At 24.8% G+C, this 23,308-nt stretch overlaps 3 protein-coding genes across 5 annotated transcripts in view; 2 read left to right on the forward strand and 1 right to left on the reverse strand.

The window, feature by feature from the left end:
- Positions 1 to 23,308, reverse strand: part of LOC127280978 (flotillin-2) — a 297,326-nt gene that overhangs the window by 154,674 nt on the left and 119,344 nt on the right. The gene's annotated exons all lie outside the window — the stretch shown is intronic.
- Positions 2,686 to 5,217, forward strand: LOC127280991 (uncharacterized). The gene is made up of 3 exons (XM_051304466.1): positions 2,686 to 3,057; positions 4,291 to 4,625; positions 4,903 to 5,217. The coding sequence occupies exons 1-3, from the start codon at positions 2,931 to 2,933 to the stop codon at positions 5,155 to 5,157; spliced, it is 717 nt and encodes a 238-aa protein (XP_051160423.1). The 5' UTR covers positions 2,686 to 2,930; the 3' UTR covers positions 5,158 to 5,217.
- LOC127280975 (glucose dehydrogenase [FAD, quinone]-like) lies at positions 12,479 to 20,994 on the forward strand. Of its 2 annotated transcripts, none has more exons than XM_051304434.1 (4): positions 12,479 to 12,747; positions 14,249 to 14,476; positions 16,159 to 16,472; positions 19,032 to 20,993. In XM_051304434.1, exons 2-4 carry the CDS (start codon positions 14,339 to 14,341, stop codon positions 20,440 to 20,442), a joined length of 1,863 nt encoding a protein of 620 aa, XP_051160391.1. In that variant the 5' UTR covers positions 12,479 to 12,747; positions 14,249 to 14,338; the 3' UTR covers positions 20,443 to 20,993. The 2 variants fall into 2 exon arrangements, with proteins under 2 accessions (XP_051160391.1, XP_051160392.1); XM_051304435.1 differs by lacking the exon at positions 12,479 to 12,747 and adding an exon at positions 13,080 to 13,236 and having other exon boundaries at positions 19,032 to 20,994.

A 23,308-nucleotide genomic window follows, 5' to 3' on the forward strand; every position in this document is an offset into this window, starting at 1 on the left:
TCCGTGACGATTTAAAGTAATTATTACTTGCTCGAAAGAAGAAAGTGAAATTTACTCTTGTCATTTTCAATATGTATATTTAACTGGATAACAGCGTCGAAGAATCACAAAAAACATGTGCGTAAGAGAGGCAATTTCATTTCACCTATTACTATATAATAAAGGAAAATAATAACAAAATTTGTATGTTAAAAAAAAAATTTTTTTTAAATAATAAAACGTAGACAACAATATATGTATTATTAAAATATAAAAATATTCAAATTATTAATATTAATTAATATTACATAACAATAACAAATATTAATCTCTAAATTTGAAATAGTCAAAATTTCTACTAATTTTTAGTCATTTTTTGACTAAAACTTTAGTAAATAAAATATATTTACTAAATCAAATAGTAATATTTTACTAAAAATTAATGAAAATTTTTTACTAATTTTTAGTTATTTTGTACAAAAAGTTTAGTAAAAAAAGAATAGATATATTACTAATTCAAATAGTAATATTTTACTAAATTTAGTGAAAATTTGTACTAATTTTTTGTCATTTTTTAATTAAAACTTTAGTAAAAAAAATATATTTACTAAATCAAATAGTAATATTTTACTAAAAATTAATTAAATTTTTTAGTAATTTTTAGTTACTTTGTACTAAAACTTTAGTAAAAAGAAGAATAGATATATTACTAATTTAAATAGTAATATTTTACTAAATTTAGTGAAAATTTGTACTAATTTTTTGTCATTTTTCACTAAAACTTTAGTAAAAAAAAAAAAAAAAAAAAAAAAAAAAGAATATTATTACAAAAGTAAATAGTAACCTTATATTGCAACAGATATTTTGGATGATATAAAATGTACCGGAAACACACGCGATTTAAAAAATATCGAAAACTCCCGAAACCACGTTTTCAAATTAATTAAGAAACAATATACTTTTTCCAAAGATTTAACCTATTGTGATTTTAATAATTTCCAACACTCTAGGAAAAAAATGTACTAAAAAGATTAAATACAATTAAACACTTTTAAGAAATTTCGTTCGCGAATTAAAAAATTCGAGCACTCCCGAAGCAATTCACTTAAAATTACAAAATTTACAATCGCCTTGATTACGCGTCTAAACAGGTCAACACACGAATTGCAACTGATTTAATTATATTTGGGATTTTCGATCCGCCTATTTTTATAACCTTCCCCATAAGGTATCCATTGTACTTAAATGTAAACAAATTCAGGTATCAAGATTTGCAGTAGTGAATATTGATGCCAAGTAAAAACAGTGAATAATATAAATTTTCAAAATATTGACATTTTTTGACAAAAATTTGATATCTCCAGTAATTTTCTATACACTGAAAACAATTTTTTATTTTATTCAAATAATCGATTACTTGACTATATTATATTATCATATAAATATTTACTTGAACAAAATAATTTTTATATTTGAATTAAATAAATTGTATTTTAAACTAATAATAATTTATCTATTTGAAACAAATAACATTTTAAATAATAAATAAATATTTATTTAATAATAGTCAAGTAAACCATTATATTTGAATCAAATAAATTATTTTTTCAGTGTAGATTCCCTATAAAAAATTAACTACTGGGGCAGTACAGCGCCAGTACTACCAGTAGTGGCGCGATATTGGTACCAGTACCGCACCAATTTTTTTTTTGTTTTAACTTTATTTTCGATTCGAAATCGCGTCAAAGAAAAATTTGGAATGACAAAATATCACGCCCAAAATGTCTGCCCTTTCATTTGAATGATTATTAGAAATTTTTATTTTCTCAAAATTCAAAATGGCCGCTATAAAAAATTAAAAGTTTCACTCGGGGGTTTTCGACGTCGCTGATTTCAAATTTGAAGTCAAATTTTCAAAATTCAAAATGGCGGATTCAATATGGCGGACGAATAGTTAGAAATCACTTGGATTTTCTTATAACTTGTTACTCGGGGATTTTGGGGGTCGCTGAATTCAGAAATAATTTTTTTTGGTTTAAAATCTCATAATATGTCTAAGAAAATTTCAATTGATTAAATATTTTTCAAAATTTTTAATTTTCGTTTTTTACAAAAATCCATTTTTTGGCATTTAATGAAACTAATTTTTAATTATTTATTTTATTTACTTATGTAAACATAAACGGGTTTCAAATAAAATAAAATTTAATCATGTTTCAATTAAACTTTAGTAAAAAAAAAAAATATTCCTAAATCAAATAGTAGGTACCTAATATTTTACTAAAGATAAGGGAAAATTTCTAGTAATTTGAATTGGTGAACGAATTTTCAATAATTTAAATTTAGAAAATAATTCTTTGAATAAAAATTATTACAAAATTTTAAATATAATTTCAATTAATAACTGACACTTTTTATTGTCATATATTAGTTGTTTACTATAATGAATTAATGAATAAATTTTTTTTACTAATTCACTAAGTAAAAATTATAGTTCATACAGGAAAAAAATCAATTCCTAATTCCAATTAGTTTAAAAATAGTTATTTACACTAATTTATAGGTATATTTATAGAGGATAAATTATTATTTTTTCCTCTTTTTTTTAGTGTTTTGAACCTTCAACGCACAATTTTTTAAAGCGAATTAGTGAGGTTACTGAAGCCTTAGAAAATAAGTAGAACACTGATTGAAGCTTTTCTCATCGATAACTCACAGTATGATATTCGTTTGTGGCTTGAGTAACAAGTAACGAGTTAAAAAAAAAAAATTACCAAAGTATTTGAAGATATTTTTTATTTTGTATTTTCCTTTTCTTTTTTTAAGGTGGACAAGTTGAAATTATGGAATTATTTGAATTTTATTTAAATCAACAAAAATTCACACATCAATGCATGCCATAAGAATAAATGAAAATTTGATTGTTAATTTAAAATTGAATCTTGTGAAAAATGAACAAAGAAGAAACAGGTGGTACAGATGCTGCAGCAAATTCTGCTGACACCGATAAACTCTATGAGAATCGTGGTCCAAAGACAATTGTACGATTAATGACAGTTGGAGCTTATATGTTTTCAGGTCAGTAAAGCTCGAAATACCACTTTTTAAAAAAAAAGGTTTTTCTATATGCTATAATTTTGGGGCTAATTTAGTACCACATGCAAAAATTTAGGGCATCATTTGTCATAATTATTTTTGAGCCGAATTTTTTATTTGTTCGAATTAGTATTTTGCAGAATTCTCCTTAAAACGATTTTCTACATTTCAGAATTTCTATAAAACAACCGAAAATTCACTTTACAGAATTTTTATTTGTTCAAATTTTTATAATTGGCCGATTTCTTATTTGTTCGTATTTTCATTTAACATAATAGGCATTTTAAAGAATTTTTATTGGGTAGAATTTCATAGCATAAAATTTTCTTTCAGATGAATTTTTATTTGTTCCAATTTTTATTTGATATAATTTCCATGTAACCGATTTTTCATATACTACAGAATTTTTATTTAACCGAAAAATCATTTAACAGAATTTCTAATTGATAGAATTTTTATTTGTCCGAAATTGCAAATGGCCGAAAAATCAATCGACTGAAAGTGTACGGCGCGATTTTTAAAATCAATCAATCAAAAATTATCCATAAAATTGTAATTGGTTTAGTTTAAAAATCGCGCCGAAATCTTTCTGTCGATTGTTTGTTCGGCCATTTGCAATTTCGGACAAATGAAAATTCTATAAAATTAAAAATTCTGTTATATCATTTTTCGGTTAAGTAAAAATTCTGTAGTATAAAAAATCGGTTATATGGAAATTATATCAAATAATAATTGGAACAAATAAAAATTCATCTGAAAGAATAAAATGAAAATTCTCTGCAATGAAATTCTACCCAATAAAAATTCTTTAAAATGCCTATTATGTTAAATGAAAATTCGAGCAAATAAGAAATCGGACAATTATAAAAATTTGAACAAATAAAAATTCTGTAAAGTGAATTTTCGGTTGTTTTATAGAAATTCTGAAATATAGAAAATCGTTTTGATGAAAATTCTGCAAAATACTAATTCGAAGAAATAAAAATCCAGCTCAAAAATAATTATGACAAATGAAATTTCATAAAATGAAAATTCTAACTAATAATGTTTAGAACATAATCATGCTTCCCGGTTTTTTTTTTTGACAATAGTTAAAGAGCCCTAAATTTTTGCATTTGGTATTAAATTAGCCCAAAATTATGGCATACAGAAAAACCTTTTTTTTTTTCTTTGAAAGTGGTACTTACAGCTTTACTGACCTTTTTTTGTTTGCAGTAAGTTGTGCCGCACTCGCTCTCAGTGGATATTATATATTTTTTTGGCATCCACCAAATTCACGATTAATACACGCTCACGCTGCACACTTACGAACCGATAATGAAATGGATTTTATGGCTGCTGATTCATTAACAATTATTCGTGTAGACAAATCAAATCAATCAGAATTAATTGATAAATTTCATGGAATTAATGTTAACAATAGATATAAATATGTTTCAAATTTTAATGAAAAAAATGCATCGCAAAATTTTATATTTGCCGAGGATGATGAAAGATGGAGAAAACAAAATGAACAAGAAAATAGAGGATACAATTCAGTCAATAAAATGGTATTAAATTATTTTTATCTTAATTTTTTCATTTGCTGAAAACTTTTTTTTTCATTGAAAGAATAACAAAGTTACTTGTAAACAATTATTGTAAACGTTAAAAAAAATTATGCACAACAATTTTTGACCCTTTTTTACAAAGCTTTTTGCAAAATAATATTATTAATTTACTAAATTCGTTTTTTTGAATTTATATTTGTCAAAAATGTCAACTTAGGTATTAGAATTAGTGAATTTAATAAATTTACCTGGTATTTAATTAATATATTAATTTCAGGATACTACAAAGAAAATTGATTCTAATCAAGAAATAAGAAATCAACAATCAATAAATGATAAAGATTTAACAATTGAAAACACAAATTTTCCTAGAAATAATACAATAACGAAAGAAAAAATAAATAAACCATTGGACAATTCAATGTTACATGAAAAATCGTATCAAGAAAAATCAAAGATAACTGACAAAAAATTTAATTATTTAAATTCCGACAATGTGAAAATATTCAAAAAATTTTTAAAGACTTTATAAAAAAATGAATATAATAACAATTTTCTTTTGTAGAAAATTTTTTAATAGGCTGTGCTTATATGTATACATATAAATATATATATATATATATATATATATATATATAATATGTAAAAAAATAACTTTGCATATATTATATAATATAATTTAATAATGAAATTATTGTTAAAATATGATTAAAAAAATTAGAAATTAATATTGTTAAAAAAATAATAAAAATGTGAAATTAATTTTTTAATGACATAATTCAATTATTGTTGGTATTACATAATAATAATAATTATATAATAAAAAAAACTTAATTATATAAAGAAGATGGTAAAAAATTATAGAAATTTACTATTGAAATGTTTATTAAAAAATTTAGAAAGGAGCGCAACCTGTAGACGGAGTAATGAGTCTATTTGATACGAAAATTTATTATATGTCGATAAAGTAATTTTCTACAATTTTAACTAATATCTTTTGTTGGTAACAAAATAAAATTAAAAAATAAATTTAAATTATTTTTAAATTCATCATTTCAAATTTTTCTGAAATTTTTCTTTTTTACACGAAGAATTTACACTATATAATTAAAATATGTATAATATATATATATAGTTAAATCAAATGAAAATAATTATAAATCGAATAAATAATAATTATTTCATCGACTTTTAGGAAATATATAAATATATATTATATGTATAATAATATACCCGAATATATCATATATAATGTGATGCCTTATTCGAATTTATATAATAATTGTAAAAAAAATATTTATTTTATTTAAAATGACAATATAACGAGATATAAAATATGCATTGCGGAAATAAAAAGTGAAATTTAATAATATAGAAAAACAATTTGTCGCAAATTATTGAACTTAGATTCCAAATGTTAACAACATATTTATTGCACGCAAATCCTTACTGAATTCTACGTCAATTTATATACTGTATATATTGAAGAAGTATATAATATTTACTACCATCAACCAAACATTTTTTTTTTTTTTTTTTGACCTTTTATTTACTCGACAAAAGAGAGTTCCACGATTTTTTAAAAATCTTTTATCAAGCCGTTTGTGAGATATAAATTTTTCAAAATTTTAGTTTTTAAAAGTTTTTTTTTAAATACTCACAACTTTCTTACACTGAAAAATTTTTTGGTAGAGCAGCTGTTTTAAACGGAAAATTTCTATATTCAGTTAACTTCACTCATATAAAAACCCCTGTGCAAATATTAAGTATGAAGTTTTCGTTTGGGGCAGCTGCTGCACCAAATTTTTTTTTTTAAAACATTGCTTTAAACACAGTTTATTTAATTCAAATAAAAATTATTTGGTTCAAGTTTTATAAATATAAAATTATAAATTTTATAATATTTTTTATACTATATTATTTATTATATATAAATTTATAATAAATAATATATAATACACTGAAAAAAAATTTATTTCATACAAATACTCGATTACTTGACTATTATCAAATAAATATTTACTTGAATCAAATAATTTTTATTTGAATTAAATAAATTGTATATTTGAACAATGATTTCTGTGTATTTGAAATAAATACCATTTAATTGATTCAAATAAAAATTATTTGGTTCGAGTAAATATTTATTTGATAATAGTCAAGTAATCGAGTATTTGAATCAAATAAATTTTTTTCAGTGTATTATATATATATATATATATATATATATATATATATATATATATATATATATATATAATGTAGTATAAAAAATATTAAAAAATTTATAATTTTATATTTATAGAATTCTTGATTATTAAAAAATAATCAAAAAAATTAAAATATTATATTATATAATTATATAGATTATTTATAGTAAATAATACATTATAAAAAACCTGAATTGTTTGTTATTTCAACTTTTTTTTTTTTTAAAAAAAAGTGACCAAGTTTTTTCATAATATATACATATTCTTTTGAGATAACCATCTTTAATTTATGACATTTTATGTAAGGCCAAGGTTTATGGACTCTTGTTAAAAGTTAAGTGAGACAATTTAAACAATCATATACATAAAAAAAAAAGCCTTTACGTTATAGAGCCTGAATGGCACATAGACCGAGAAGAGAGAAAGTGCTTCGATATATAGAATCACATTGGCCACTCTCATGAAAGCCACGCCAAAGAGAAAGATGGAAATATATAATTTTTTTGTTTAAAATTAATATTATTTTAATGTGTGGTCAGTTGAAAATAAAATTAAAACACTCTTTTCTTTATTCAAAACTATAAAACGCATATTCATTTTTTTTTTTTCATAATACAATTAAATTCAAACCTTTTTTTTTTTAAAGAAAAAGGAGGGGGGAGGTTTCTCATTCAATTTTCTCCTGATTATATCAAAATTCTGTTCACATTTGTTAACTTCAATTTGTAACGTACGTGACGAATGTCACGAAGGCACGGTAAATATATATTGTATAAAATATAATCCTGTCGCAATTTCATTTCATATGTATATATATATATATATATATATATATATATATATATATATATATATATATATATATATATATATATATATATATATATTATTTTACGTATTTGGAAAAATTTCTCTGCTATATTTATATTATTTTATTGTGTAGATATTTTATTACAATTTATTATTTATTTTTATTTTTTATTTAGGTATTGCTTTTTACTTTTATTTATTTATTTTTATTTTTTCCTTCAATAATTTGGGTCCCAACAAACAATCGACAGAAAGATTTCGGCGCGATTTTTAAAATCCATCAATTAAAAATTATCCCTAAAATTGTGATTAGTTGATTTTAAAAATCGCGCCGAAATCTTTCTGTCGATTGTTTGTTTGGTCATTTGCAATTTCGTACAAATAAAAATTCGGCGACTAAAAGTTGTTTAACATGAATAAAAATAGAGGTAATAATTAAATTTATTTATGTTTTGTGCGATTCCAAGTGAGATTTTGACTTTTTCGGAGTAGGTTAACCGATTGCAATGAAACTTTGGAATTTTGTTATATATAGTAAGACTAATCTTTAACGTAAATTTCAGCCTAAAATATTTGTTAGTTTACGAGATTTGCAATAATAACAAAAAATTTAAAACTGCTATATCTTCCGTTCTAATAAACGGATTGAGGTCTACTTTTTTTTAAAATGTCAAGGAAAATGAGAGGAATAAATCTCTTTCAGAACATTTTTTTATAATTTTACAACTAAAAAAATTATTAAATAATAATTGAATAACTTTCGCGCGACTAACTAAAATTCAATCACTTAAACGCTAAAATGATCTTACCTGTGTTTTCTTTAATGTTCCAAAGGATTTTTATTGTAAATGTAAGTTTAACTTAAGAAATTTTATTAATTTATTAGTATAAACAATTGAGATTTCTGCTAGTTGACGTGCAGACGACATTGCGCACGCAGCATTCTCACATAGCCAATTTAGTCCACGAATCACGTCAGTTGGCTATGTGAGAATGCTGCGTGCGCAATGTCGTCTGCACGTCAACTAGCAGAAATCTCAATTGTTTATACTAATAAATTAATAAAATTTCTTAAGTTAAACTTACATTTACAATAAAAATCCTTTGGAACATTAAAGAAAACACAGGTAAGATCATTTTAGCGTTTAAGTGATTGAATTTTAGTTAGTCGCGCAAAAGTTATTCAATTATTATTTAATAATTTTTTTAGTTGTAAAATTATAAAAAAATGTTCTGAAAGAGATTTATTCCTCTCATTTTCCTTGACATTTTAAAAAAAAGTAGACCTCAATCCGTTTATTAGAACGGAAGATATAGCAGTTTTAAATTTTTTGTTATTATTGCAAATCTCGTAAACTAACAAATATTTTAGGCTGAAATTTACGTTAAAGATTAGTCTTACTATATATAACAAAATTCCAAAGTTTCATTGCAATCGGTTAACCTACTCCGAAAAAGTCAAAATCTCACTTGGAATCGCACTTTTTCTTCTTTTTTTTAAAATTATGGCCTATGAAAATTCTTTAGGGTAATGAGAAAATTGTGCCAGCCAGCAGAGTTTCGTTACTTCGATATGGCTTTTCTTATTTTTTTTTTTTTTGAAAATTAAACAAGATTCATTTATAAAATTTGATATTGTTGCATATTTATAATTGCTAAGAATCAATATTTGTGTTTAATTGTCTGAAATGTGTTATTATATTGGATATTCTAATACTAAAGAAGCTGTAGGTCTTTTTTATGTCTTAAATATTTTGTAAAATGATCATCTGTCGAGAATTATTGACAAAATAAGAAAAATATCCAAAGAAAATAAAAATTATATCATTTTATTGGAATTTCAAGTGAGAGCTCCCAATACCCCACAGGTGGGGTAATGGGAGAAAATACATTTTTTTTTTTTGCAAACTTACTTTTTTGTTCTTAATTTCTAATTAATTATAATATTAAAGATATATAACAAAAGGAGTAAAAAATGACCAAAACAATATTTTATCATAACAATAAGTTTGTTTTTTTTAATCATTGTCCTTAAGGGGCTCCAATTCCCCAACCTTCCCCTAATTCGAAAAATGAAAATTTGTATGAAAAATAATTATATCTAATAAAATTGTTGAAAATGAAAATTCACATTAATGATTTTTAGGGGATAAATTCTTTGTCAAAAATCTTTAAAAAATAATACTAACACTGTAAAACGAAAGGTATTAATTTAATACCAACTTTAGGTAGGGTCAGTCGGGGTAAATTCGAACGGGGGGTAAATCCGAACGCTAATTATTTCAGCTTAATTAAAATTTTTAAAAATAAGTTCGATATGAGAATTTTTACCTCAGATCCTCTTGAAGAGATTCTAAGTATTATCCCATTTTTTGTTTGTTAATTAGCAACAGCATAAACAAAGATAACAAGTATTGCAAAAAAGATTGAAAATCAAAGATGACACTCTTTCAGTATTTTGTCTCGTATTTCAAGAAAAAGAAGCTAAAAATTCATTTTATTATTTATAATTGTTTGTTATGAATACTAGAACAGAAACTATATTTGATTTTTGCCTTCTGTAAAATTTTATTAATAATATCAGAACGTTCGTATTTACCCAAGAAAATTGGAAAACTGGGGTAAATCCGAACGGTATTTTTAATAATTTTTTTTTACATCAAAGCCACACAAAATTGTTTTTATTTCATTACACTATTATTTTAACATTATAAAAGTACATAGAAAAAAGTTTTTCTTTCTATACGTATCCTCGTTAGTAATTAATAAGCAGAAACTTAATCTCTGTTCTCTCGAAGGAGTGTTTCAATTTTTTTGCCAAATGGTTTGTTGAAAAAAGTTTTTCAGGATCTTAATAAAATTTGGTATTCTACGGTTTTTGGGGTCGCTATTACCAATTTGAAGTCAGTTTTTCAAAATTCAAAATGGCGGACGAGAATTAAAAAATTCATTGGATTCGCTCGAAAATTGTTACTCGGGGGGTTTCAGGGTTAGCAAATTTGATCATTTTTAAAAATAAGTTTTAGGAAAGTCCGCCATTTTGAATTTAAAAAATTTGACTTTTATTTTTGTATTTACATTAAATCACTCCAAAATACTTTCTGTACCAAGTTTTGCAAAAATCCGTTATGATTTGATAAAGTTATTGAAGGTTTTAATTGTGTAATGCATTTTAATTTTTAACCTGTTTGATTTTTGTATTTATATATGATGCATTATTACATAATAGGTTTATTATCGTATTTTTTTTTAGTTTTTATATAAGTTTAACAATTGCAATACTTTAAATTTATTTTCCCTAAGATTTTTCTGAAATACAGTGGCGTTCGTATTTACCCCGGTATTTTAGGAAAGTTGCAAAGTATCGAGGTAAATACGAACGCTAAGTTTCCTGCGATTGTAATTTATCAAAAAATTTTTCTACCCCATAAAATTGTTCTATGGAAGTAAAGTAACAACTTCATGCACCAGAATACCGGAAGTATTTTTTTTTTTAAAGAAAAAACTTATGTTATTGTTGAAACTTACTAAAAGCGTTCGGATTTACCCCGGTTGACCCTACTAAATTACCTTTTGGTTCTATTTTAATACCTAAAATCGGTACTATTTTAGTACCTTCTTTTTACAGTGAATTAATTAACAATTAATTAATTGTTTTAATTAATTAATTGTCAATTAATTGACAAAATAAAAAATTTGTATACACATGAAAAAAAAATTTAGTGTTTGCAACAAAATTGTTTGGTTAGGCAATTTTGGTTCTTGTAACGAAATTTTGGTTGGCTCAAACAAAGTCGTAAAGTTATCTCAACCAAACATTTGATTAGGCCAACAAAATTATTTGGTTGAACATTTTTAAATTCCAACCAAAATTTGGTTACGACAGCAAAATAATTTGCTTAAGAGAACAAAATAGTTTGGTCTAAAAAACCAAATGATCATTTGTTGTCCTAATCAAAATTTGATTGCGACAACCAAATAATTTGATTCGCTCTCAGCTCATAGCTTAAGAGAACAGTTAGTTTAAATCTCTCACAAGAATGGGTAGTCCAGTGGTCAGAGCTCCCGGTCTTCAGTTTTAAAACAGAGGTTCGATCCCAGGCGAAGATGAGATTTTTCATAGTCCACAAATGTTTCAATTATAAATATAAATTAAACGTTAAATTGGATAATAAATAAATAATGAAATAAATAAAAATGATAAAAAGAAAAGAAATAAGGTAGAATAACATTTTTATTTTTACAAAAAAAAACTGTTTGTTTGATTAACCAAACATTTTTGTTGACCTAACAAAAAAAATTTAGTTGAGCTAACCAAACATTTTTGTTATGCCAACAATAAACACTAAAACAAATTTTTTGGTTGACTCAAACAAATAGTTTGGTTGCTTAAATACCAAAAAAAAATTTTTGTTGGCCCAACCAAATTTTGGTTGCTCTGACTAAACATTTTTCTCAGTGTACGTATTCAAAATTTTTAATTTGATGAAAACAAAAAAAAAAAAAATGAAAAAAAATTTCTCTGCTCGCATCTAAATTGAATTTAGCAAGTATTCTTAATTTATACAAGTGCTAGTTTCAATAACCTAGATTTGCGAATAAAGAATCATTAATTTTCAAATAATAATTAAAAATTAAAAAAAATTTATATCACTTTTCCAAAATTTTTTAAAAGTCAAGGTAAAAATTGTTAAAAAAAAATTTTCACGGTTACTTATAAGGATTACAACACGTGTATATAGGTATACAATTTATATATATGTATACAATCTGAAGACACTACACAGCGAATGAAAAGTATCATTAGAGGGGGGCTGACTGGTTTTCACTCTTTTGCCTTCACCATACATTGCAAACAGCACAAACTCTCCGGAATCAGCCGGCATTGCTCTTGAAAAGAAATTCTTGTCAAATAACTTACAATTTTTTCTCCAATTAATCATTATAAATCGAAATACAATTAAATTAATTAAAATCAATATTGAATTGTAGGAAATTTTTTTTTTTTTTTTTATTTTTTCATAATAGTCATAAAAACTATGCGATTGAGTGAGAAAGTGTGTGCGTGTTTTAAGAGACCTCCGGATCCGTGACAGATAACGGTAAGTACGTTTTTTTTGTACATACGATTTTAATAATATAAATAGAATGTCTTTAAATTTTGTTGGTTGACACATAGTTTTATCTATTGAAAAAAAAGTGGTATAGTAATTTTTGATAGTTATTTATTGTATGAAAAAAAAAATTTTGAAGAAAGTAAAGAAAGTGACAGAAGGCATTGAATTTAAACTATCTATCTATATATATATACTGTTTTTCATGCAGAATTCTATAAGTCAGACATTTACTTAATTTCACTATACTTCAACCAATTAAAATTTATTGCAATTATTATTATTGTATTTGTCATTCATTTATTAGTAAGACCTACGATTAGTGTGGTGCAAATCTTATAATTTTTTTTTTCTATTGAGTTTTGTTGAAATCTCATTAATTTGAAATATATCGTCAGAAAATGGGTCATTGAAAATTCAATGATATACAAGAGATAATTGAATTAAATATATAATAAGTACATTGTTTACAAAATGGTAAATACAAAAAAAAAACTTTCACATTTCAGAAAGCTCTCTTCTATATTATCATTTTTATGGACTTAATCTTGATTCATTATGTCCAACAAATTGTGGACTATTAACTCTTTAAAGTCATGCACATTTTATGAAAAAAAATGTACTTCTTAAAGTTGTTTAGTATTTTATTATTAGATTAAATTAAAAGAAAAAAAAAATTCATAATTATTTCCAGAGAAAAAGTTTTTCTAAATTTTATTTCGAATTTAATTACATATTGAAAATATATTTTATTTTTTAATAATTTACTTTTTAATTATTATTTTTTAATTATTTATATTTTGTTTATTATTATAAAATTTATTTCTATAATCTAACTTAAGGAGGATGGTGACCGTAACATAACCTCAAAAACTAAAAAAAAATGTTTTATAACGCAAACAAAAATATTAGAAACATTAATTTCAATAAATTTTGGAAGATCAAGTTAAACACATTACGGAAATTTTGAATGATCACAAAGTAGTTATTATAAAAAAATAGCCATTAGGGTTTAAAATTAAAACTAAACTGAATTAAGGTTAGGGTGCCGCCATGACAGTTAAGCTTACAGAGCCAGGGCCGTAGTTTAAATTTCCTCTGGGGTACTTATGTACCACAGTTGTACTGTCTAGGGTTAAAAATCATTTTTTAATTTGAGGTTATGTTATGGTCTTAATAACTAACAAAATAGATTTTTTTCTAACTTAATAATTGATAATTTTTTGGTAATTAATTTACAAAATTATATACAATCTCTAAATTTTAATTAATAAAGATTTTTTCATTAATTCAAATTAAAATTTTCACTTATGTTTACTAAAAAAAATTACTATTCGATTTAGTAATATTTTTCTTAACTAAAGTTTTAATGAAAAATGATTAAAAATAAGTAGAAATTTTTACTAATTGAAATTAGTAAACGAATTTAAATTTAAATTTAGAGAGTATAATATTCTTTGAAGAATTTAAATAAATTTTTAAATTTCAGGTTACCAGGACATGAATTCTCATTATAAAGCGGTGACATTAATTAATTGATGAATATCTCAAGGAGTGAGAAAAAAAAAAAAAAAAAAAAATGCCGATGGGATTGTCTACTTTGGCTGGAACCGCATCGGTTTTAGGATGGAGTTTAGTACCACTGTTTGCAATTGGTTTCAGTGTTTTTCGATATCAAAATGCCGATCCTGAAACTCATCCGTCCAATGCTCAAGAGGTAATAATTAATAAAATAATTATTATCAGAATTATAACTATATTATAATACTTGTAGTTTTTCCATCCAATAATAATAATTGTAAAATTAATTTTTTCAGGCTATTCTGGATAAATAATTTTTTATATTATGTCACACAACAACGTTTCCATAGCAACGTTGGCATCCGCTTCAGGTCATTACAAAATATCTAGTAAAAATAAAAAAAAAAAAATTAAACTATTGTAACATAACCTATAATTTTGATCTCTAATTTTTCAAAACTTCTATACAGTCTATTTTAAAAAAAAAATTACCAAAAATTATTATTATATTATTTTTCTTTGTTTCTCCTAAAAAGGGAACAATTTAAACTGTAAATTTTTAAACTGTAAAATTTAAAAAACAGAAAATACCTATAATTTTTGTTGCGGTTAATTTTGACTAAAAGCGCATGGACGGTGGCGTCCTCAACTAGGATAAAAATTACGTATAATTTTTCCTATCATTTTCTGGATAAAAATTATAGATATTTTCTTCAATGAATAAAAAAAAGGACATGCATTTTTTACAAGAAGTATGTTCGTTTACAAATTCCTTTTCTAAATTTTTGGTAAATTACAAAAAAATAATTTTTTAAAAATGTCAGATCAAAATTATAGGTTATGTTATATTTCAGAATTTTTTTGGTTTTTCCTAGATATGTTGTATTAACTTGAAAAGAATATCAACGTTGGTACTGAAACGTCGTTGTGTGATGTAATATAATAAAAAATTATTTATCTAGAATGTTCAGAAAAAAATTATGTTATAATAATAAATAAAAAATCTTATTTTAATATTTATCTCAAACTTTGAACCAAAACTTGCCTTGAAAAATTAATAAATTACACTGAAAAAAAAAATTCTGATTAAAATAACTAGAATTCTCGTTAGTTATATAATTAAAAATTAAGTATCCTTATATTGCAAATAGTTATATAAGAACATTATTCGAATGCTATTTAAAGAATTAATTTTCATTAAATTTTCTTCAAATTTTGAAGCAATGTTTCTTTATGTACGTGCTTTAAAATTTTTATTTAAACAATAATGCTAAAAACGTCTCGAAATAGCGACCAGATTCTTAAAAATTATTACAATTAAAAAATATTGCAGTAATGAAAAAAAGTCACAACTGTTTATGATAATATGTAAATTTGGTTGACACAAATTTGAACATGAAAGTGTTAGGGACAAGGATAAGTTATGTCAGAGAATCTCTAAGAAAATAGAAAGTAAAATTTTCTAATAAAATTAAATTTTTAAACAGCAAAGTAAACACTGATCATAAAATAATATTGAAAAGCGCTACTTCTTCAAAAAAAAAAAAAAAAAATATTAGATTTTTAAAAAAGTGATATTTTCCAATTCTGTTTTATATAGATTCTTTAATCAATATTAATAAGTTATATAAATATTTATCATATTTATAAGATAAAAAGTTACAATAAATTAGTTGCTCAATGTTAACCTATACAATAAATCGCAATTACCATAAGGGCGAAAATTTCTCAGACAATTGAAGCAATTTTCGTCCTTATGTAAATTGCGACTTACTATATATCTCTCTATTGAGTAATTGAAATAAAAATAAATTTGCAAGTCTAAAAATTATTAAAATACAACAAAAATGTAAAATTTTCTTTATTTTTTTCCCACAGCTATTGTCAATGTATGATTTTATAATTGTTGGAGGTGGAAGTGCCGGTGCAGTAGTTGCTTCAAGATTATCAGAAATTACAAATTGGAATATATTATTATTGGAAGCTGGCAAAGATGAAAATGAAATATCAGACGTACCAGCTTTGGCTAGTTATACCCAATTATCGGAATTTGATTGGAAATATAAAACATCGCCTCCAACAACTTCGGCTTATTGCCTTGCCATGGTTGGAGATCGATGCAATTGGCCACGAGGAAGAGTATTAGGTGGAAGTAGCGTTTTAAATGCTATGATTTACGTTCGAGGAAATAGGTACGTCAATAACTGTACTCTATTATAATAATGGTAAAGAATTTTTTTGAAAAAAAGACAATGACAATTTTTTTCTAAAAGTTAACTGATAAAATGAATCAGTACAAATACTCATTTTGCTTTATGTATATATATATATATATATATATATATATATATATATATATATATATATACACACACAAGAAAACAATTTATGTCTAGAGAACATTAAGAATAATAATGATTTGAAGCAAACCTGTTAAGTGCTTTTTAAAGTAGTCAAGAAGTATAATACTAACCACAAAGACTTTCTGCATCGTAAACCTCATCCTTGTCTAAAGTTATATAACTTAACACATTTTATTTTATGTAATCTGAATTTTATAAATGAATTAAATGAACTGGTTCAAATGTCACTAAACTAGTTTTATACAATAATAGGATTTATATAGTAATTTTTTTGTTGTTGAATTAAATAACATGAAAATTTTTCATTAATCTGATGTTTTAGGTTTATAAAATTAAAATTAACTAATAATAACCAATCTAAAATTAGTTCAAAAACAATTAGATTTATAGTCAGATTTTTGTCATCTGGATTTAATTCTATCTAGATAAAAATTAATCCGGTTCACTATAGTGAACATCTGTTTGCTCAAATGCAACTAGTAAATGAGGATTCGCATTTACTAATTACACTGGTAGAATTAATTTCGAATTTAACTGCACTAATTCCGGCATTAACTGTAGTCACCCAAATCGGACCAAATTCGAACTAATTGCAGATGCTATTCATACAGAATGTTGGATTATTTTAGGTACATTACAGATTCAGACTATTGAGTAGATTCGATTTAAATTATTCTATAAAAACAGTCCGAAAATTATCCACAGTAGTCCAAAATCAGTCTCGAACGACAAGAAAAATTTGAGATCAATTCGAAAATGTATACATGCAATCAATCTGCAATTAATCCGTAACAAATTGCATTTAGTTTGATCGAAAAATGTAATTCAAAATCAGTCTGGAATAATCCGAAATTTATGTATAAACAATCCGCAAACAGAACTCAACAATCCGTAATTAGCCTGTAACAATAAAAATTTAGTTTGATTGAAAAATATAATCCGCAATGAGTTTGGAATAAAGCAAAATTTATGTGTACTCAATCCGCAAACAGATTTCTATACAGGCAACTTAATCCAAAATGAGTTCGTCGAATAATTTAAAAACTGTATGTAGAAAATTAGTTAATAGGCCCGAAGAATCAGATTTTAGTATGGTCAAATATTCTATTTTGAAATTTTTTGGTATTCCAATGCTTTTTCCGTAAGGAGGCAAAAAAAGCATTAAGTGCACAATAATGCGAATTCTTTCCCTTCAAAAATCTGGATCCAAAATAAGTCTAAAATAATTTGAAATCTGTATAAAAAAAATTTGCATTTAGAACAAAACAGTAACACAAACAAGTGCAAACAATTTGGCCTGCCTAAATGCAGATTGTTGCTAACTAATACCGGATTTTTACATTCTGATTTTGATATAACTATTTAATAATATTAATAATTAATAAATTTTAACTTGACAACATTTGTATTGTTTCCAACTGATTGCAAAATAGATTTAGATTATTATACGAACCAATTGCAGACACATTTCGGATTCGGATTTTTGACTAAACTAAAATCAGACTGTTGCGCACTAAATGAAGATTCCTTAAACAGAGATTTCGGGATTATTTTAAATTTAAACTAATGCCAGACATTTTACATAAAGATATCAGATTATTCTTAATTTATTTTGAATTCCATTTTTCGACGGAACTTAATTCGGGGTGTTGATTATGTAATTTGATTTTGACGTCAAATTTGAATTTATTTTGACGTTAAAGTGAATTTGACTTTGACGTCAGAATCAAATCAAATTACATAATCGACACCCGGATTATTATCTTCGGTTTACTCATTGTCTATCTACAAATTTTGGATTATTCTGCATTCATTTAGGATCAAGATTTTTGATCCAAGTAAATTCGGATTGTTGCCGCCTAATTGTGGATTCATTTTATGGAAGTTTCAGAAATTGTGTATTCCAGTTTTTTTTAGTAACACTGAGTGGATATACACCAGTCGATCTCAAGTTGGGTTCGAGGCTGAAGTATCACACTGAAGTTACCAACGTTGAATCGACGAAAAGAATTTTTTTTTCCTCAGATTGAATATTTCCCCGTCTTGGTTGAGGATTTTTAGTGTTTAAGGATGTATTTGGGACCAAAGTAAAGAAGTTTCAATTTTAAAAAATTGGTTCTTGGCCTTTAAACTAAACTATGAAAACAAAAAATTCGTTCGTTGATTCGTCGAATCAACGTTGGTAACTTCAGTGTCATGCTGAAGTCAAGCCAGTGCGTAATTTTAAGTCAGAGTAATCACCAATAGCTTTTCGCTAGGAAGAACTACAACTAGGAATATCAACAACTTAATGAGTGTTAAGAATTGATGTTCTTAATTGAAATTTTAGAAATAATGAATATTTTACCTGTAAAATATGTATACTCAAAAAGAAAATATTGTTTACAGACTTGACTATGATAATTGGGCGAAACTCGGAAACACTGGATGGAGTTACGATGAGGTGTTACCGTATTTCATTAAATCAGAGGACAATAGAAATCCCTATCTTGCACGCACACCCTATCACGGTACAGGTGGTTATTTAACCGTTCAGGAATCACCGTGGCGATCACCCCTATCCATAGCCTTTCTTCAAGCTGGTGCAGAATTAGGTTACGAGAATCGTGACATTAATGGCGCTAATCAAACTGGATTTATGTTATCACAAGCAACAATAAGGCGTGGCAGTAGATGTTCCACGGCAAAGGCATTTTTACGTCCCGTGCGAAATAGAAGAAATCTTCATATAGCCATGAATGCACAAGCATTGAAAGTAGTCTTCAATGCTGAAAAGAGAGCAACTGGTGTTGAATTTCTTCGCAATGGAATACAACAAACAATAAAAGTACGACGAGAAGTTATTCTCTCGGCAGGAGCTATTAATTCACCACAATTATTAATGTTATCGGGTGTTGGTCATAAGGAGCATTTAACACAATTTGGAATACCAGTTATAGCTGATCTTCATGTTGGTGATAATCTACAAGATCACGTGGGTCTTGGTGGTTTAACATTTCTCGTTAATGAACCAATAACAGTAACGAAACAACGTTTTCAAACATTTCCAGTAATGATGGAATATGTTTTAAATGAAAGAGGACCAATGACAACGCCTGGCGTTGAGGGTTTGGCATTTGTTAATTCACGTTATGCCGATAAATCAGGTGAATTTCCAGATATACAATTTCATTTTGCGCCAAGTTCTGTCAATTCAGATGGTGGCGATCAGATACGTAAAATTTTGGCATTAAGAGACAGTGTCTATAATACAATGTATAAGCCTTTGGTCAATGCCGAGACATGGACAATTCTACCATTATTATTGAGACCAAAAAGTTCCGGTTGGATAAGACTTCGTAGTAGAAATCCATTGGTGTATCCTGACATAAATCCTAATTATTTTACACACAAGGAGGATATTGATGTGCTTGTTGAAGGAATACGAATAGCAATGGCGGTATCAAATAGTTCGGCATTTCAGAGATTTGGCTCGAGGCCATTGAGAACAAAAATGCCTGGCTGTCAAAAGTATACATTTGACACCTATGAATATTGGGAGTGTGCAATTAGACATTTTACATTTACAATTTATCATCCAACGGGAACGTGTAAAATGGGTCCAAAAACTGATCCAACGGCAGTTGTTGATCCTCGATTACGAGTCTATGGCGTTAAAGGTTTAAGGGTCGTGGACGGATCCATCATGCCAGTGATAATGAGCGGAAATCCGAATGCACCTATTATTATGATTGGTGAGAAAGCTAGCGATATGATCAAGGAAGATTGGCGGGTTAAAGGCAGACAAGTCGGTAGATGACAGTAGATATGTTTAGGTGTGCGAACTTAACAAAAGTGAATAGTTTCACGCAAGACTTCTATATAATTATATTTTTTTCTACTTTTTTAATCAGACATGTAAATATTCTAAACTATCTTGCTCAGTTTGACATGTGCCTTCAAAACCTAGTCTAGTTATTTTTTTTTTTAAATATATTTTTGTGTGTTTGTATTTAATTTATATATGAAAATAAAATACCAAAGAAGCTCATTTATGTGTTGGAAGTTTATGGTTGCGTTTTTTCTTTAATTATTGTCGTTATAAAAAATCATTCTCTTAGTTCATTTTTATTATCTGCGTTTTGTATTCAATATTAATTCTTTTAATTTACGTTGTTGAAATAACGATAAATAAATTATAGAAATCTGTAATTAACTCTTGGGAATTTTAAGAAAACTTTTACTAAATTAAATATTTGTTTTTATTAACTATACTTTTAATTATCAAGTTTATTACCGATAATAAAAATGTTAAATGCGAATAAAAATATTGTCCTTATTAACCAAATACTTAATCATTTTGTAAAACAGCAATTGTGGATTATTATTATTTATGAATAGTATAATTTTAGAAAAAATGTAGTATGCAATATGAAAAAAATGTATATGTAACCAAAAACCAATTAATAATTTAATAAATAAATTTTAATTAAAAATTTAATTAATTATTAAAGTAATAAATTAGTACCTATAGTTAAGAGAATATTAAAATCTGAATAAATCGTAATAAAATTTTTTTCATTATTAAAAAGATCTCAAACCAGAAAGTTTACATATCAAAAGTGTTAAAAATTTCTTTCAATTATCTATTTTAATTATTTGATACAATTTATTTTTTTTTGGTCTATATATATGACGCATTTAATGAAAATTTTTTTTTTGCAAAAATAGCAGAAAGTTTTTAATGCAAAAGAATAATACGAAATATAAGCGAGAAAGAATGATGTGTATAATTAGATTAAATTACACGCGTGTTTTAATTTTCTTCGCACATGAAAGAATAAATGATTTCCACAAACGTGTTTTTAGAGATGCGCGCAATACGTGCAAGTTCAAAGGGTAATGAAAGCTAAATTATTATTTCACACATGCATTATATATATATACATGAAAAATTGTCAGATTTTCATTTCACGCAATTAATTAATTAAAATGAAATCAAATATAACATTAAATTAAATTAGAGATGAATTTAAATTAAAGTGATGATAGATTATTAAAAAATTAAAAATAATTATATATAGAGATAATTATTTTCAAATATATATATATATATATATGTTTAAAACAAGTAGAAATTTCACTAATATATATAATTTAATTTAATTCTAATCGATAAATTATCATATTAAGAATTTGTCAAAACTGACGAAAAAAAATCACAGTTTTTTTTTCTAGAAAGTATAATTGTTTGTTTGCAGATTTATATAAAAAAAAGAAACACAATAAATAAGATTTTAATGAGGAACGGAACACTTTAAATTCCGGTTTCTATTATAAGACGGAAGAGTTATAAGGATGCAATTACTTTTATTTGCAGTTGCTCTAAACTAGGAAAGATAATGGCTTGATTTCCCTTTAACGATAGCTATAAGTCCTTGGCCTTATATATATATATATAAACCGTAAATTTACATCGTACGTTTTATAAAAAAAAAATTTACAGTTACAATCAAGAAAGAAAAAAATTCTATTATATGATTACAAAATTAAAAATTTTTAATTTAATTTTTATGAAAATATTATTGTTTGAATGTCAACAATATTTTTTTTAACACAAACACACGAGTTTAAAATTCTATATACAGAAGAGCGTGAAATTAGAAATGAAGAAAAGAAAAAATTCAAAAAGTCACACCGGAACTAATTACGAAAATTGTCTATCTGTCATAACAAAAAAAAAAAATTTCGTTTACATTCATTGCCTAATTTCATAAAATTCTTCATTCTTCACATAACCTATATATATGTTTAAAGTCACGTAGTCCAAATGTAAAAGGAAATATCTACGTAACGAATTAGATACATATTAATATTTCCTTAATTTGACATGATCAACACATTTTACTATATATATTATACAACTATTAAATATAATTGGGAAAATTCAAATTAGGCATGCAATGAAAATAATGAAATTTTAATTATCAATTTATCATATAAATTCATATTTTATTTAAATTTACAATTAAAAACAAAACTTTTTAAAAGTTAAATAATTTTTTTCATAAATTAATCAAAATTTAAAAAAAAATTCTAAATTCAATTATTATTGATCTTTAAAACTATTTGTATGCAATTATTTTTTTTTTTTAGTTATTTTTATTTTTCTTATTCGATTTTGAAAAAAGTAGAAACAATTCCAGTATCGCAATTTTCATCTGCAAAAACATACAATTGTTTTTCTAACGTAAAAAGTGTGAAAAAAGTTTTTTTTTCCAAACAAATATATTTCTTTACTAATAATATAATAATAATAGTTTAATTGTTTAGAATCACAGATTCATACAAAAGAGTTACATATATAAATATATATATAAATAAATATTAAAAATTTGCTATATTTCTTTACTATTATAAACTATACTCACATAAAATCTTGTTTACATAAAGTAATTAAGAAATAATTGAATATGAAAAGAATTAAATTTCCGAAAGAAAATTTAATTTGCAGAAATAATTAAATTTTAAATTACCTATTTAATTTTACAATAATTAAATTTGAAAAAATTGAATTTTTTAAACTAACCTCCAATCACTTGCAATGTGAAAATGTTTAAAAACAAACCAAACAGTTATAAAATTTACGAAAATTTAATAATTTTTCAAAATAATTAAATTTTCAA

This window comes from Leptopilina boulardi, unplaced genomic scaffold (genome assembly GCF_019393585.1).
Source record: "Leptopilina boulardi isolate dan_hultmark-lab unplaced genomic scaffold, ZJU_Lbou_2.1 LbouV2_259, whole genome shotgun sequence".
NCBI lineage: Eukaryota > Metazoa > Arthropoda > Insecta > Hymenoptera > Figitidae > Leptopilina > Leptopilina boulardi.